This window comes from Centrocercus urophasianus, unplaced genomic scaffold (genome assembly GCF_019232065.1).
Source record: "Centrocercus urophasianus isolate 14NV4802_14NV808 unplaced genomic scaffold, USGS_Curo_1.0 seq_10, whole genome shotgun sequence".
NCBI lineage: Eukaryota > Metazoa > Chordata > Aves > Galliformes > Phasianidae > Centrocercus > Centrocercus urophasianus.
In genome coordinates, this window is record NW_024884142.1 from 48636821 (window position 1) to 48652891 (window position 16071).

The 16071-nt window shown below is 38.9% G+C and overlaps 2 protein-coding genes across 4 annotated transcripts in view; both read right to left on the reverse strand.

Annotated features, from left to right (window-relative positions):
- Positions 1-345: 345 nt before the first annotated feature.
- Positions 346-10421, reverse strand: ALDH8A1 (aldehyde dehydrogenase 8 family member A1). The gene is made up of 7 exons (XM_042813824.1): positions 10210-10421; positions 5846-5993; positions 5527-5682; positions 3946-4095; positions 3109-3365; positions 2162-2323; positions 346-885 (listed from the first exon to the last, which is right to left on the reverse strand). Exons 1-7 carry the CDS (start codon positions 10345-10347, stop codon positions 433-435), a joined length of 1464 nt encoding a protein of 487 aa, XP_042669758.1. The 5' UTR covers positions 10348-10421; the 3' UTR covers positions 346-432.
- A 989-nt stretch (positions 10422-11410) lies between these two features.
- Positions 11411-16071, reverse strand: part of HBS1L (HBS1 like translational GTPase) — a 65200-nt gene continuing 60539 nt past the window's right edge. For all 3 annotated transcript variants that reach the window (XM_042828298.1, XM_042828312.1, XM_042828305.1), the window contains 4 exons: positions 15174-15282; positions 14457-14557; positions 13406-13550; positions 11411-12403 (listed from right to left, as the gene is read on the reverse strand). In XM_042828298.1, coding sequence (XP_042684232.1) covers positions 12392-12403; positions 13406-13550; positions 14457-14557; positions 15174-15282 — 367 coding nt within the window. In that variant the 3' untranslated portion in view covers positions 11411-12391. The remainder of the gene's footprint in view (positions 12404-13405; positions 13551-14456; positions 14558-15173; positions 15283-16071) is intronic.

Sequence of the window (16071 nt, forward strand, 5' to 3'; positions counted from 1 at the left end):
TACTTATAATGGAAATAGGCTGATTCTCATTACAATATCAACTTCTCGATGTACTTCTATCTTGTCCCTCACAGTGACTCACCAACTACATGTACAGTTGTACATCATTTTTTCTCCAGTCTTTCTCCATAAAGCAGATTTTTGAGACCAGAATACTCTAAAAAAAATCATACATGAGGGTAAGATACACAAGCGATCTGATTTAGGATAGGTTAATTATGGAGATCACACCAATCATCTCATGTAATGAAAGGCTACATTCAATATTAGCATCTGGAGTGTGTGTTTGCAGCTGTCATTGACGTTTCTTGACAGACAGACGTCCAAGGAAAAGATGGACTCAAATCAGTCTGTATCCCAGAAAGCCATTTAATTTAAGGTAACACAAATTAGTAATTTATTTTACTCTAACATTTTTTCAATTTATTTATTTCAGTGCTTTATTGTGATGGTTTTGACTTCAGTAAAGAACTCATAAGAATCCTTTCCTCCCTCCCTTCCTATACCTGAGGCTTTCACTCCACCAAATGGCAGGTTCAGATCTCTAACAAGCCAGCAGTTGGTCCACACCATGCCAGACTGCAGCCTTCGTGCTACTCGATGAACACGTCCCACGTTGCTGGACCACACAGTGGCTGCAAGGCCATATTTCACACCATTGGCTCTTTCGATCACTTCATCTTCTGTATCAAATGCTACCACACATGTCACAGGACCAAAAATCTCTTCTTGCATGCAGCAAGATTCATCTTTGATTTCGGCAATAACAGTGGGCAACATGAAATAGCCTTTCTGGTTGCCAGCTGGGAGAGCCAAGGAATCCACTCCCTCTCCACACAGGATTCTGGCTCCTTCAGCCTTTGCTTTCTTCACATAGCTTCTCACCTAAGGAAAAAGCAACAAAATATCATTTCTAAAGGACAACATTCAGAGAGCTCACTTCTCCAGTCTGGATAAATCCTCAGGAGTCCAGGAATACCTCCAACAGCATCACACTGCTCTTACTTCCCTTCTAATGGCAGAAGGGTATTCCCCAGCTTTTGATCCATTTCTATAAAAAGCCTAGCGGGCTTCATTATTGACCCTTGCTAGTAATCAATCTCAAAATAGCAGGACCCGTGGTAAAATCACAAGTGGTCCAAAAGCACTCCTCCCTTTTTCCAGTAGCTTGGTCAATTTGACATATCTTCCATGCCATGGTTCACTCATTACTTCAAGGGATCAGTAACATTTTCCTGCCCCATGGGCAGGCTTGGTGAATGTTTACATGGCACTAGGATGATGAAGCCATGAAGACTATAGGAAATCTCATCAATAAGTAATTAAAACTGCTCCCATGGCTTCTGCTATCATACGCTATACATAGAACATGCTGTTGGAACTTCTGCTGGTCCAGAATCTTTGTTCTGTTTCTCTTCCTATAGAAATACCACAGAGATAGTACTGTGCTTCTTTCTCACTGTTTTTTTAAGCACATTTGTATTCTAGATACAGAAGTCCTCTATCGTGCCCAAGATGACCTCAAGCAGTGGGTGTTTCTACCACTCTACAATAGGAACAGGCTGAAGAACTTGCTGAGGCCTCAAGAAGCATGACAGAGGGTTGGCTTTCTCCCTCAGTTTGTGGTTTTCCGGTTGCTTCTTGTTTACACTGATTGTATCAGTTGTGGGGTCCGAGCGTCTGCCCTCTTGAACTGTGGCTGAGACCACAAAAAGTCATTGAAGCAGACATCACTGTGCATTGTCTCAGCTGTAACCTACACTCGTGCCATTTCAAATTCCTGCTAGCAGAGTATGCTAAGAGAGATACAAAAATAAGATTTTTACCTCAGTTGGTTTTCTTAATAGGCAAATAAATGATCTCAGCAAATGCAATACTAACATAAGTGAAAATGTTGTTAAGCTGTAAGATTAGTCAGCATAAATTCAGGATTTTGAATTTTTCCACTTCAAATGAGAAAAAATAGCTTTTTAAATTACTTCCTGCATGGAGTTGATTCTTCCAGAGAAATCATGTGATCCCAAGCCACAGGCAGCAGAAACTTTACCTAATGAAAACCTTATAATGGCTTTGAATCTTAATCCCACCCAGCATATACATGTAAAAACCTTTTTTGTAACTCAACAAAAGATAAGATCAGATAAACCTCATGTAATACTACCTTTTCTAGATGTTCTTTACTTATTAGTGCTCCCATATCAACAGATGGATCTGAGGGGTTCCCAACCTTCCACTTCTTAGTCTCCGCTACAAACCTCTTCACAAACTCACTGTATATCCCCCTCTGAACAAAGATCCTGGAGGTGCAAAGGCAGATCTCACCCTGCCAAAACAAAACAAAAAAATCAGTTCATATTACATTGTATTACTCACCTGCATTAGAACCTGCTTCCCAGGATGAGAGTTGTGCCCCTGCATCCTGGGGAGTGGAAACAACATTCACCTACACAGCAAAGCAAGATTTTTCCCAGATCAAAAGGAAGAGAGAAGACAATACAGTAATAACAGTGTTGAGCAGTCATTCACTAATGTAAGCAAATCTGGGTTTTTTTCATTAATAACACTCTACCTTCTCCAACATTTTTCATAGGAAATAAGATTTCCATTTTGGACTGATGCCTCACTTCATTTCCTTAAAATGCCATGCTGATGCCATGCTATTTTTCTGAATCCTTGTCCTGATATAGTTTCATGGCTGTGGCAATCTCTCCTAAGGATGGGAACAGTAACACTGATAGAATTTACAGGGAATTTTCTAATTTATTTTCAGCAAATCAAGTTTTCCACTTAATTGCAGGGAGGAATTTAAAGCAATTGTTTCCTGGAGAAATAAAGGACACTTTTATTGTAAGAGGGATAAGGATACTTTTTTTTTTTCCTAACATCTGATGGAGAGCTATAGAAAGAGCACTGTCTTATTTTACTTCCCTGACTCTGGAATAACGTGCATATTCTCATATTTTTTCTACTTGTAGTTCGCTCACTACACAGAGCCTAAAAATAGACCTTGTCAGTTTAGGATTTGGGATCAAAGGTACGGACATGTGTGCCTTCACTAACATATGCACACCTCCTGCTGCAAGCACACAGTACAGAGGCAAGAGGCACCTGGTTGGCAAAGCTGGACCGCAGAGTTGTTGGGATGCACTGGCTCAAGTCGGCATCATCGAAGATGATTGCAGGGTTTTTGCCTCCCAGCTCCATAGAAAGCTTTTTGCAGTGCGGAGCGCTCTTCTCCGTGATCCGCTGGGCTGTGAGTGTGCTTCCCGTGAAGGAGATGAGGGGCACGTCAGGATGGCAGACGAGGGCTTCTCCTGTCTTGGTGCCTGTCCCAAACACCACATTCACCACCCCGTGTGGCATCCCTCATGGAAAGAGAGGCACAAAGTGAGCACACCCTCATCTTGCTCCGCAGGTTTCAGTTATCAACGTTTTATCTCTGGGCTTAGAAAATTACTAGAGACAAAGAGGGACCCTCAACTTAGGTAGCACGGTCACGGGTTAAACAATAAAACCAATTCTACCCATCCGTCAATCTTGCCCAGCATCCACCATCAGTGATCCAGTTTTCAGTCATTCAGTAACAGGGAAAAAACAGTTATCTTCTCATTTTCCAAATGGAACAAGAACTGGATCTCACTCTTTTACGCTTTCATGATTCCTTTGCTGGCATTGTGGACATAGGAAACCCCCACAGGGAGGGCAGGAGTGGGGAGAGAAATACAGCAAGACTTTTCATAAGGAGACAGTGAAAAAAATCAGACAGGGAAATAGCTGAAGTTAGGGAGATGGAACAGTATGGTCACAAGGAGAGCTTTTCACTCTCTAGTAAATTCATTTACAATAAACCATCTCACCCAAGTTTTTTGAGCATTCTGATTTCTGCAATGAAAATGTTGCAGCAAGTCCACCCCATTCATCCTCCCAATACACTCAGGGATTTACCTGCTTTCTCCAAGAGTTTGCACATCATCCACGTTGTGACAGATGTCATCTCACTTGGCTTGGCAACTACGGTATTTCCACATGCAATGGCAGGAGCTATTTTCCAGGTCAACAAATAAAGTGGCAAATTCCAAGGACTGATTAAACCAGCTGCAAGAGAAAACCACAAAAGACAGGAGCACAGTTCACTGGGATACAAAACTCAATCCTCTCTTCAGCATTTACATATCAGTTCAGATTTTGGAAGGGAATTTGGCTATGGTTTGTATTTCTAGACAACTGAACAAGAATTTGCAGCTAGAAGTCTTCCTCAAAGGCAGATCATTTTAAAAGATCTGCACAAACAATGCTAAAGCTGACCTGCTGGACACTGAGTTTCACAGCTTCTCTGGAGCAGAAGCTTATATTCACAGCATGCTTTTCGTGGCTTTCTAGGAACACTGAGGCAAGGCTAGCCATAAAAACCGTTCACATCAACTGCTCTGTGGTAATTTTCTGTGTCAGCAATCCAAAGTAACCTCAGTTAGCCCAGATCACTTGCTTTATGATACTGTCAAGAGATTTCTTCCCAATTTTAGTATTAAAAAGAGCATGCACAGCACACAATGCATATTTTTCTGTTTCCACAAAAAAAAAAAAAAAAAAAAAAAAAAAAAACCAAAGCTGCTATTTTGACAAATTGCTGAATTACTAGTTGTTTGTTTGGGTTGTTTTGTTTTGTTTTGTTTTCAGTAACTGTTTTTAATAATGCTTTTTCTTTACATATTAATTTCAAATGGCAAAAAGAAATCTGTAATTGTTAGATGTAACTGTTTCAAAAGGCACAGAATTTCTTGCTGCTTGATGCATCACATGTAGGAATGGAGCTTTGGACCTTGAAGAACTTCTGTCAGTAATTTTATCAGAAGTACTCATGATCTCCATTGGTCATAAAAACTTTTAAAAAGGCCCACTAACCCAATTTTATCTTTTTTAATAATTCAGGCTTGTATTCGAAGCATTTATGCATAATGGTATGAACTATATAATAGTTGCGTCCTTACGACTCCATCTCTCATAAATTCAGCACAGTTGTTTTATATCTGAACCGAGAGCAGCATCTAGTGGCACAGTTCAGCAATTCCCCTGCTAAAATGCAGCTGGGTGCTTCAGCCAAAATGCTGATCTGTGAGCTGCTGCTGCTTGGTATTAGGTAAATTGATGCCTGGTGTCAGGGAAAAGTTCTTCACCAGAGGGCGGTGGCGAGCATGCAACAGGCTGCCCAGGGCATTGGCCATGGCCCCATGCTGCTGGAGTTCAAAGGAGCATTCAGACGGTGCTCTCAGAATAGGGTTTGGATTTGGGGCGGTCCTATGTGGACCCTGAGTTGGACTACATTATTCTTCTGCTATTCTAGGCACATTTTAAGGCATCATATAAATGTTCTTTCTAAAAAGAAAAACAGCATAAGTGAATTCACGTGAAGTTTATCGTGATTTAGCAAACCACGTAGTACATGACATGACCCAGGAAAACTAAATGCTAGGTTTGGAAAAACTCCTCAGGCACTGCCCAGTTTCCCATGCTCTGGGAACACTGTACCAACTCCCACAGGTGTCCGTGAGGTGTAATGCACACAGCCCATGCTTGCCATCTCGGTGCACTCTGTCGTGTGATGAAGGATGGAAGAGGCAAAGAATCGGAAGTTGTATACTACCCGAGGGATGTCCACAGTTCTAGCAAACGTAATCGTTTTGCCTGAAACAAAATCAAACAAACTGCTGTGATATCAGGGGCAGAAAATAGCTCATCTAAACACCACTGCGCCAAAAGCTCACATATACCAAATATCTTGATCGTATCCTTCCATTCGAATACACATCAAGACACTATATTTGACATCAGTAGTTTAGATTTTTACCCTGATCCTTTGACTCTGCTTGAGCAAATGCTTCCAGGTCATGTTCAATCAGGTCTGCCAATTTGTTCAAGATCTGAGATCTTTCCCCTGGGCTTTTTGAGGACCAAATTGGGAATGCGTCTTTGGCTGCTCTGACTGCAGCTTCCACCTAAAAAATGCAAAAGATCAATGGTAAATGTTAATGAAACACGTCAGAAAGGATGTCAAATGATCAGCAGACCTGCTTACATTTGAGAGATAATAATTCAAATCACGTTTTTGGAACCACTGAATCTCTCCAGAGATATTACTTCTTCATTTTCATCTTCTCAAGACACCATCCTTTAATTCAAGAAATACTATTGATAGTTTCTGTACTTGATATGGAATTTCACTGTACCTCTTGCATTTCTTCTCAATGGGTGGGCAACGCTCCAGGCCTGGAGGAAATGCTAAAAAAATCAATCAGTGCTAGCAAATGCCACTGGTCCAGCCCATGCAGAACCTTGTTTCTCATGAGAAGTGCAAGTGCAAAAATCTCCTAGAACAAATGCAGTTCAGCCTAATGTCTACAGTTTGATCATGCCAGAAAGGGCATCAGTGATTAAAATAATGGGTCTGGGAAGGAATAGACTGCGTGGTCCACTAACCTTTGACTTCCTCTCTCATCTCCCCCAGTTCATTCAAGCAAGGATTGAGAATATGTATACAAAAGAGCTGCTCAGAGGAAAAAAAATAAGTCTTACCAGATTGCAGCTACCTAACCAAGTCCACAGATATTAAAAAATAATTATATGTGTTTATATTGATGCATACCTGTTTCACCAGCATTTTGCCTGAGACGCACATAACTTCTGCATGGTCCTTCAGCCTGACTTTTCTGAACACTTGCAGAATACCAGCACTTTTCTAAAAGCAGACTAAGCTTCAAAGGATTAAAATTAAATAGAAGGATCTCTCCTCCATCTATCTCTTCCTCCAGACACCTGAAGGAAAATTACCTGGGCCTGTTGATTGATAATCAGTTCCTTCTGGATGCTGTTCACCAGTCTCTCAAGATTACTAGGGTGGTTAGCAACACGTTTCTATATTTTAGTTAACAGCATTATTTCTCATTTTTTCTTCTTATGTATCATTTAATTGGTTGTATTGTCTAACCTGTGCACCAAAGTGGGCTTTTAGCCAAAGCCGTCTTGGTTGTCTTCCCATTATTTTTGCTCAAAAATTTCTTCAGCTCTGGGAAATGTACCCAAGTCAATAACTAGAAAAATGTTGATGGAACATAAAGCAAATGATTCCAGCTCTACTCATGCTGTCACAGCGCTGGCTCCTGTGCAATCACTGAGGATTTCTTTCTATCAATTCCACATAATTGATTTTCAAATTTGCTCCTTCAGATAATGATGGGTTTTACAAAAAACATAAAGTAATTTATCAACACTCCAATGATGTTTTTACAAAAGAGCATACAGAAGTTCAAACACAGGGAAATCCTGTTTCCTTCTTTTTTCTTCCCCCTCCTGCCCCTGCATTCACAAGAGAATTTACAGTCTCCTGAAATGAGGGTCAGAGCTTGAAGGACAGGATGATAGTGGTATGGAGGCCAGTGGAAAATAAACCAGCTCACAAAGTCACACCTAGACTCTGGCCTTTTGGCAGAGTTCAACAACCAAACAGCTGGAGGAAGGCCAAAGCAGGTATGGGAAAGGGGAACTGCAGCTTCTTGAGTGAGCTGGGGGAGGAGGGCACCTACCCTGAAAAGATTCATCCCCTACGAAACAAAACCACCTCCATTAAGTTACTTGTTCTTCCACTCTCTCGTCATTAGGTGCCATCGTGGCGCTGCTTCTCATCTGTTCCCTCTTTTGTTGCCTGTACCCCCTGGTGCTGCTGTGCCTAGGAAGGCTGATATGAAGTTCAAGTCATCTGCATTTTTAACCCTCCAGCAAGTTTAGAAGGAAGAGGAGGTTGCATCTTCATGGACAAGCAGAAAATTGGCAATGGAAGGAATGAAGTGTCAGTGGACTGGTTTAAAAAAGCAAGAGGAAAACAAACAAGATGATCATAGAATCATTTGAGTTGGAAGTGTCCCTTAATGACCATCTGATCCAGTTTCCCTGGAAAAAAACACCGACAAGTAGATTTAAATTGCTTAGAGCCCCCTCCTGCCTCACTCTGAATGTCTCCAGGGATGGGGCTTCACCACCTCACCAGGCAACTCTTGCCAGCATCTCACCACCCTTGCTGTAAATTTTTTTTTCCTTATACCCAGTCTAAATCTCTCCTCTTTCAGTTTGAAACCATTTCCTCTTGACTTATCACAAGAGACTCTGCTAATATTCTGTTCCCTTTCTTATAGCCCCCCTTTAGATACTGAAAGGCTGCTCTGAGGTCTCCCTAATACAGAATAAATACAGAAGTAGTAAAAGGGAACAAGGGTTAAAACAGTTTAACTAGCAAAAACAAGTTGAGCCATGAAGAAGACATGCATAAAAATTCAACTATGAATTTGTGTCTGAAACACTTCCTTCTGCTTTCCTCTTCTGCACAAGAATCACACAAAGAATACACAATCCAGAGCTATCATAAAAGATTGATACCAAAACATGTAAAATAGCCCTTGTGACACAACACCTGCATTCCTAGTGGATGATGGAAAAGATGAAGATTCTTTTAAGAGAGATTTCTTTTTTTTAAGAAGAGATTTTTGCCAGGTCCTATTAGCTCTCACCATCTTGTCTTTTGGGGATGTAGGGCATCTGCTCAAGCCTGCACTGCATTTTTTGATAAAAACTGGCTGAAAAGGTCCTTGCAGTCAGCCTGGTGTTGAATTCCAATATCAGAAACAGGTTTGCCTTTTGTTTCCACTGTTTTAAGTTTCCAATGAAACCAACCAAAAACACCAAGATGTTGAGCCTTGTTAGAAAACAGCATCAAGCTCTTCACTGAACCTGGACCTTGATGCTTATTTTACAGTCTCCAGATAACCTCTAAGTAGTTTGACTTCACTTTCTCCTGCAGCATATTCCACTAGTCATCAGTGGATGCCAGCTTTGCAAAGCCCAGTCTTTGATATAGCTGACTAAAGGCAGGAGCAAAGGACTTGTCAACTCCATACAACCCAAGCATTATGCACAGCATGACCCCAAAACTGAGAAGAGAGAAGCCGTTGTTCCTCACACGTATCTGAACTCTTCTCCCATATCTACATCATGGTCAATAGCCTAATTTTGTTAAGTTGTTCAGGCATTCTCACGTCTCTCTCAATTTTATGATTCTGCAAGCGAATGAACAGGAAGATTTGCACCTGCACATCAAAGAGAAGTCTTTCCAGGCACAGTTTGGGCTGTCTGGAGCAAACTTACACAGATGTATTCTAGCAGACTGAACCTGTTACACTTTAACCCTTGGTCATGGGCATCTAGCAAATATTTACCCAATTGAAATTACAGTGCAAAGGTTTCTGATGAAAGAAGCAAAGAAATGTCTGCAGGACTGAAATGCAAATAAACAGCTACATAACAATAGCACTTCATTTAGAAAAAAAAAAAAAATCGTTTGGAAAAATGAAGTTACTGTACACTACTTGTTGATGTTTTCCAAATCTTTTACATCATCTAATATTTTCCAGTCGCTTTTCTCCCTGCCAAAACTGAAGCAGTATGCTAAGCACTTCTAGGCCCTTTATAAAGTGGCATCAGTGAAGCTGCAGCACCCCAATGAACGTTACGTTGACATACAAGGCACGTTCATCCCACCAGAGAGCACATGAGTAGGAAACATTACACTGATGCAAAAGACAGACTGCTTCATGAGGAAATGTATGCTCAGTGCAGCCACCTCACCATCTTTATTTCATACCCAGCTGCTAATATCCAAGCCAGAAAGGTCTGAAGCTTTTTACCATATCACAGGGAAAGGGCCAGAATGCCCAATCCTTTTAAATGACAACTGTAAATGATCAAGACAAAAGGGTATAACATATTTACCTGTACACAGTGCCACTAACTTTATTCTATAAGAGGTCAATAACTCTTTTCTCTCTCTTCCAGTGTTTACACTTAGTGCCAGTCTGAGAGTTACTGTTAACTTACGTGCAAGACACCCCTTGAAACAGCTCTACTGAAGGAACTGAATCTTGTTTGATTTACGCTGGTTTATAACTCAGTCTATAAGTTTCTAATTGCAAAATGTAAAAATAAATAATAAAAATAACTATTTGCTGCAGCAGCAATCAATTACACAATGCTACAACACAATCAAGATCTTACTCATTTAAATCTTAAAAGTCTTTATCATTTTTCCAATCTCCTGCTTTCCAACCTCTCCCACTCACAACATGCATTTCACATTTTAATCTCTTTGTGCACTAGGACAGTACTCACCTCTTCTATGCCACTGTTTGGCACCCTGCAATAGACATCTCCTGTGGATGGGTTATAGGAATCTATGTAGGAGGAACAAGGAACAAATTTGCCAGCTATAAAGTTTTCCAGCACTAGCAAATCCTCTGAGTGAGCCATTGTTAGCAGCTTGCTTCACCAGTGATTTTTTTCCTAAGAGGTGCCAGTTCAGATTCATAGTTCAGTGCGTATTTGTACTGCAAGTCTGAACTCCTCCCCTCTCTCTCTGCCTTCCCTGCATTGCTCACTTGCAAGTCAGAGGGAACTACTGCAACAGCAGCAGGAACAAAGAGGAAAGGGTGGAAAAATGACCATTTCTGTGACTTACTTTCCCCTTGCTTCAAGAGTTAAAGCAGGGAGGCAGAATCAGCTAATATCTACGAGGAGAGTTCATTTTTCTCTTTAGGAAATAAATTGCTGAAGAAAAATTTTCCCTCTATCAATTTTTCAGGCTTCAGTCTGCAGAAATTCCTTTTGCAACAACTGCACAAAATAATTATCTCACTAGGGAACTGCTCCTTACTACCGATAAGCAAAAAGGCTTGGACTAATTTGTCTGCAGCTCGCTTGCTTCATCATCAGTATCTGCCCTTGTAACCTCCAAAACAACGGCTCTGCCACGGTTTTTATACTCAAGAAACTTACCTTTTTTCTACCAATATCCTCAAACCAAGCAATACAAATGAGAGGCCCTTTAGTTAAAAAAAGAACCACAAACATTGAGAAGCATGATCCTGCCCAGTGCAGGCACTCTGTGGCATGTTGTCAGAAATTCACTTTTTTTAGACAGGCAACAAGACACCTACTTTCATGTTTTCTTTCTTAAATATTCCAGTGGAAATATTTTACTACAGACAAACCCGTTACATATAATTAAGCTTTGCCTTCACTTCCCAGTAACAACTGTTTAAAATACATCTTTCTTTGAGAGAACACTTAGACTACCAAATGGCTCTGAGACCACATGCCATCTCCTTGCTCTCTGCCTTTAACCAAACCACACATCTGTGCTAAAGAGCATTATATTATCAACAGGAGACTGTCAAAATCTCCATTTAGAGAGCCAGAAATGAGCTAGTTTCAAAAACCTAGAAAGCTTTTGAACATTAGACTACTGCTAAGCCTTAAAATTTCTTGTAAACCAAGGTACAAACAAATTTTGATTGAATAAAGTTGATACAGCTTTGTTGTCCAATATAGGCCATTTATTCATCAACCAGCTAGAGCCTCTGGTCAGCTACAGGCTTCAGTAAACAAAACAATCTGGTTTCATCAACATCCTGAGATTAAACACCACAGAAAAACACCGCATCTGGGTGAAAGAGATGGATGTGCACAGTAGCTCCACCAAGGAGCAACATACGAGAGAAAATTATTTTCACAGAATGGAGAAGTCACGTGTCCGTTTTGCATTTTAAGTTTGCAAGTTCAAACTTATGAATCACAGAAAGCAAGGAAAAATTTATAATAACTTAGAAGTGTTTAAATAAAATAAAGATCAAAGAGTCAAGAATTATGCTCTAAGTTATTTTATTTTCTTACATTTTAAAAAATAAAATTAGCCAGAGTTGGCACAACTTCTACGACACAGCAAAAGAAACTTCTTTTTTCTTTTAAATAAATTTAGGGACAGGAAAAAAAATCCTGGTACAACACTACATGCCATTCTCTTGAACCCAAAGTAAATAGTTCGTTTTACCCTGAATATGCGTTCAACTCAAACCTCAAAATATATTAGACCAATAAAGTTACTTTACTGAATTAATGTGCAGCAAAAAAAAGCAGATCAAAGAAAATATGTAAACAATTTATGTCTAGCAAAAGTTTGCTTCATGATGATTCATCACTTTTTTCCCCCCCCAGTTCAACTTTCTAATATTTTTCCATCAGGCTCTTTAACGGGTAAATTCCACATGGAGCACTTGGACTCTTCTGATCAGTGAGTGCAACATCAGCAATTTCTTGTCAGTTGGCATCTTGTTATGCAGTGGGAAAGACTGATGAAAGGTTCCCTCAGAAGACTAATTCAAACTAACTTTTGTGACCATCTTCATCCCCCCAATAAATTGCACTTGTTCCTTCAGCTGAAGTAACTGGATTCTTAAACAGAAGTCTGGATATCTGATTGCATTTTGGTTGGATTGTGGAAGTCCAGGCACCATTGTCATTCTTTAATCTAAAAATCAAATAGAAAAAAATGGTGAAAAATGAAGTACTAACTGTAAAATGATCACAGCTTTTTCCAATGTGATTACTCATGGGGAAAAAAAAAAAAAAAAGAGATTCCTTTTCCTCTGAAATTCTCTGGAAAAAGATTACAAGGACTAAAACAGTAATACTCAAAGAAAGAGTTTAGTAGTTCCCAATTCTAGAAATACTGGACATCATAGGTCTAAACAACTTCACTTAATTCAAGTTACATTTAAGCAAAAAGATCCTAAATCTGGATCCAATTTACAACCATATACCATTAAAGCATCATAATTCACAGTGCCTTTGATAGATCAGAGAGAAGCCAGAAATTTTCAAGCTCTAATAACAAGTTTTGACATTAAGTCACTCAGCTTCACATCTCAGTACCATAACTTTGTTAATATTTCTTAATTTCTCTCCCTCAGGTCTAGAATTAGGAGCTTAAATTCTAAGTCAAAGATCACAGCAATACTTTTAAAATGTCAGATAAAGGTCATTTGTATTTTTTTGCTCTTAATACAAAGTAAAGCATTTCTATTTAACCCCATGCCTTCACTTACACTTGATTGGAAAAAATCTGTAGGCATTGATAAGAATAACAACATACAACTACCTTCAGTGCTAACACACTAAGGTAGGAGACACAAACTTGCCATAGTAAAAATGGCCAACAGTTCTTATTTAAAAATCTATTATTCTTATTTTAAAATAAAATCTATTTCCAGTATATTTATAAAGTCAATTAAGTTTCAGAAAGACTTATACTAAAAACAATGTTATTTTTAACTGGTGAGAGGGGACAAAATGTATAAATTTCAGAAGTCAGCATTTTCCTTGCAGCTTGCTAAAGCATTGTCTCTTTTTCAGCGAAATAAATTCCATTTTCAGGCTAAAAGGCATAAAATCAAACATAAAAACTAAATGCTATATGAAAGTAAACACCATTCCTTTACATTATAGAAATTCCACTGTAACAACACCATACCTCTGTGATAACTCCTGCAGCAATAGTGGAACCACCATAGCGTAACATAAACCTCCCAAGCTCTTTAAAATCTTTATACAACTCTACAGCAACTGGCCTTTGAGTTTCTAGTTCTATTAAAGCATTCTGTCCTTTAGAAAGGAACCTGAAAGTAAATGAGCAGAAAAATATAACAAATGTATACCTATACAAATGAAAAAGAGAACAGTGAGTAATTGGAAAAAAATGAACTTATAAAGCTCAAAATATGATGATCAAGCTTGATTTAAAATACAACCCAAGGCACCAGACTGAAAACTCACTTGCCTGGAGCACAGCTTTCTAAAAGGCATCTGACCTTTCTCTAAAAACTTCTACAGAATGTCACCCACCACAGTACCCAGAAAATTGTTTACAAATGAATTATCCCATTAACTCCCAGCTTTCACATCTAACAGAAATCAGCCTTGTTTCAAACCCAAGTCCCCGCAACCTAGGAGCCAATCCATTACTCTATAGACACCTTTCCCTAACCCTATCCTATTACCTTTCAGTAAGTCTCAGTCATGCCATTTCTGGAAAATGATTATTTTAATTATTTGTTTGCCAATAACATCTCTATCCAAATACAGCTTTCAAATAACAAAAGGGACATTCCTATAGGTTAACTTGTATGAGGTGGTTCTGTTTGATTCTGACTATGTAGCAGAATTCACAGTAACCCATTTCCACTATTACACCAATTTCATAAGAAGAAATGAGATAATGTAAAAAATAGGTATATCTAGCACAGGGCTAGTGATTTGGGACTCGTTCTCAGTTCTGCAACTGATCTTATGGAAGTCATTTTATTTCTCAGGTCCTCACTCCTCACTAAGTGGAAACAATTTTTTAATTCATAAAGCACTCTGAAATCTAAGCATGAAACCAGCTAAAATAATGGAAGCATTTTTTTTTTTATGTCCTTATAAACATATTATTGCTTCATAATAGAACTTGCTTGATACAACACACTTTAATTTAAACTCAGCCCATTTTTTCAATATAATCATTAAGTATTCAGAAGACTTACTTAGGTTTTTTCTTTGTCACTTCACCAGTGCTTTTGTGCAGGACGCTCAACAATCTTCTAATAGTAGCAGGTTCACTTACTGTTTGATAGTGTAACAGCACCTAAAATACAGTTTTCTTTTATTAAATCTTGTAAAATAATCAGAAATCCTAGGTGTTAGTACTCAAAAACACATAGCTCTTTTAAGATTGATTTTTTTAAACAAATGTTTCTAAAACTTCTCCCTTAAGAGTCCCCACTTCACATTCAGTAACTGTTTTTATTTCCTAAGCTTTGTGATCTCTGCCAATATAACAAGAAGTTCATGTATTATTTAATTACAAATACATTTTTCACTCTTAAGCGTTTAGTTTGTGCCATGTCTATGTACTTCTGTAGTATTAACCACGTTTTGTTATTGTTGTTTTCAAGGTATCTTATAACTCAGTGCATCATTATATTCCTAACAGGGTATGGGCTTTCAAAAGAACAGCCTAGCCTGACTCCATGCTGGAATGCATTCTCCAAAACGGCCTAGCTAGGCATCAGAAGCAAGATGCACGAGCAACCACAGCAGCATCTTACATCCTCTTCAAGTTGCAGCAGAATTAGTTTTCCTTTGAGGGAGGGAAAAACGTCTGGATACTAAATGACTCTTTACATTAGACATGTGGGAAAGCATATGGAGAGGAAAAACCCTGAGCAACTTGAAATGGAAATAACTTCAGAGAGACTTACAGGGAATCCTTTGGTGACTGGAATCTCAATATTGAAGATGAGAATCCGAGCTCTGAATCGAGTGCAAACTTTAACAGGTTCCTTGGGATCACAAAACACACACCCAACACTACAGAAAAGGAGAACAAAAGTTCTTACTTTAACACATATGCGTAATATGATATGTCATATATACGATACAAAAAGTTTAATTGCCATTCTAAAAAAAACCACCATGTTTAAGACATGTAAAGCAAAGACAATAACATTTAATAACAGCCAGGAAGAAAAAAAATCAGGAATATCTTATTAAAACCTAAAACCCAAGTAATTTCTATACGATGTCTACGCTGCTTAATGGATATGCATGACGAGATCTGTCTAGTTCAATGAACAATTACATCCACTGCTAATCAGTTTCTAAAAATGTCATCGTTTCCTGTGTGTAGGTACTTTGAAGAATTAGACTTTCATTCAGAGATCGTTCCAAATCAACAGCACAAAATACTGCAGGGAATCCAAAACGGCAGTGCCTCGGTAATTTAACTAGTTTGTGGACAGATTAACATAGTGATCAGGAGTCTCAAAACTCTCTCAGGAACATTTACATCCAAAAAGCCCTACTTATAATAAACTGAGTCACAAGAAAGCCGATGCTCATTACAAGTCATTAAGGTAGACCAGACAGCTTTCTCAAGCAGCTGTCGTTAGACAGCTAAAATGAAAGTTAATCCCTCCCCCATCCAAAAAAAGACCAGAAAGAGTGAGCTGTGTGATTAACCCTACACATAAGAAGTAATCAAATTTCACCAAAATCAAGAAGACTTAAAACCTGCACCCCTTCTTGACAAATCTAGTACATCTTCAGAAGAGAAATGACATCAAAGTGATGAACTGCATCAAACCTTCATTCAATAAG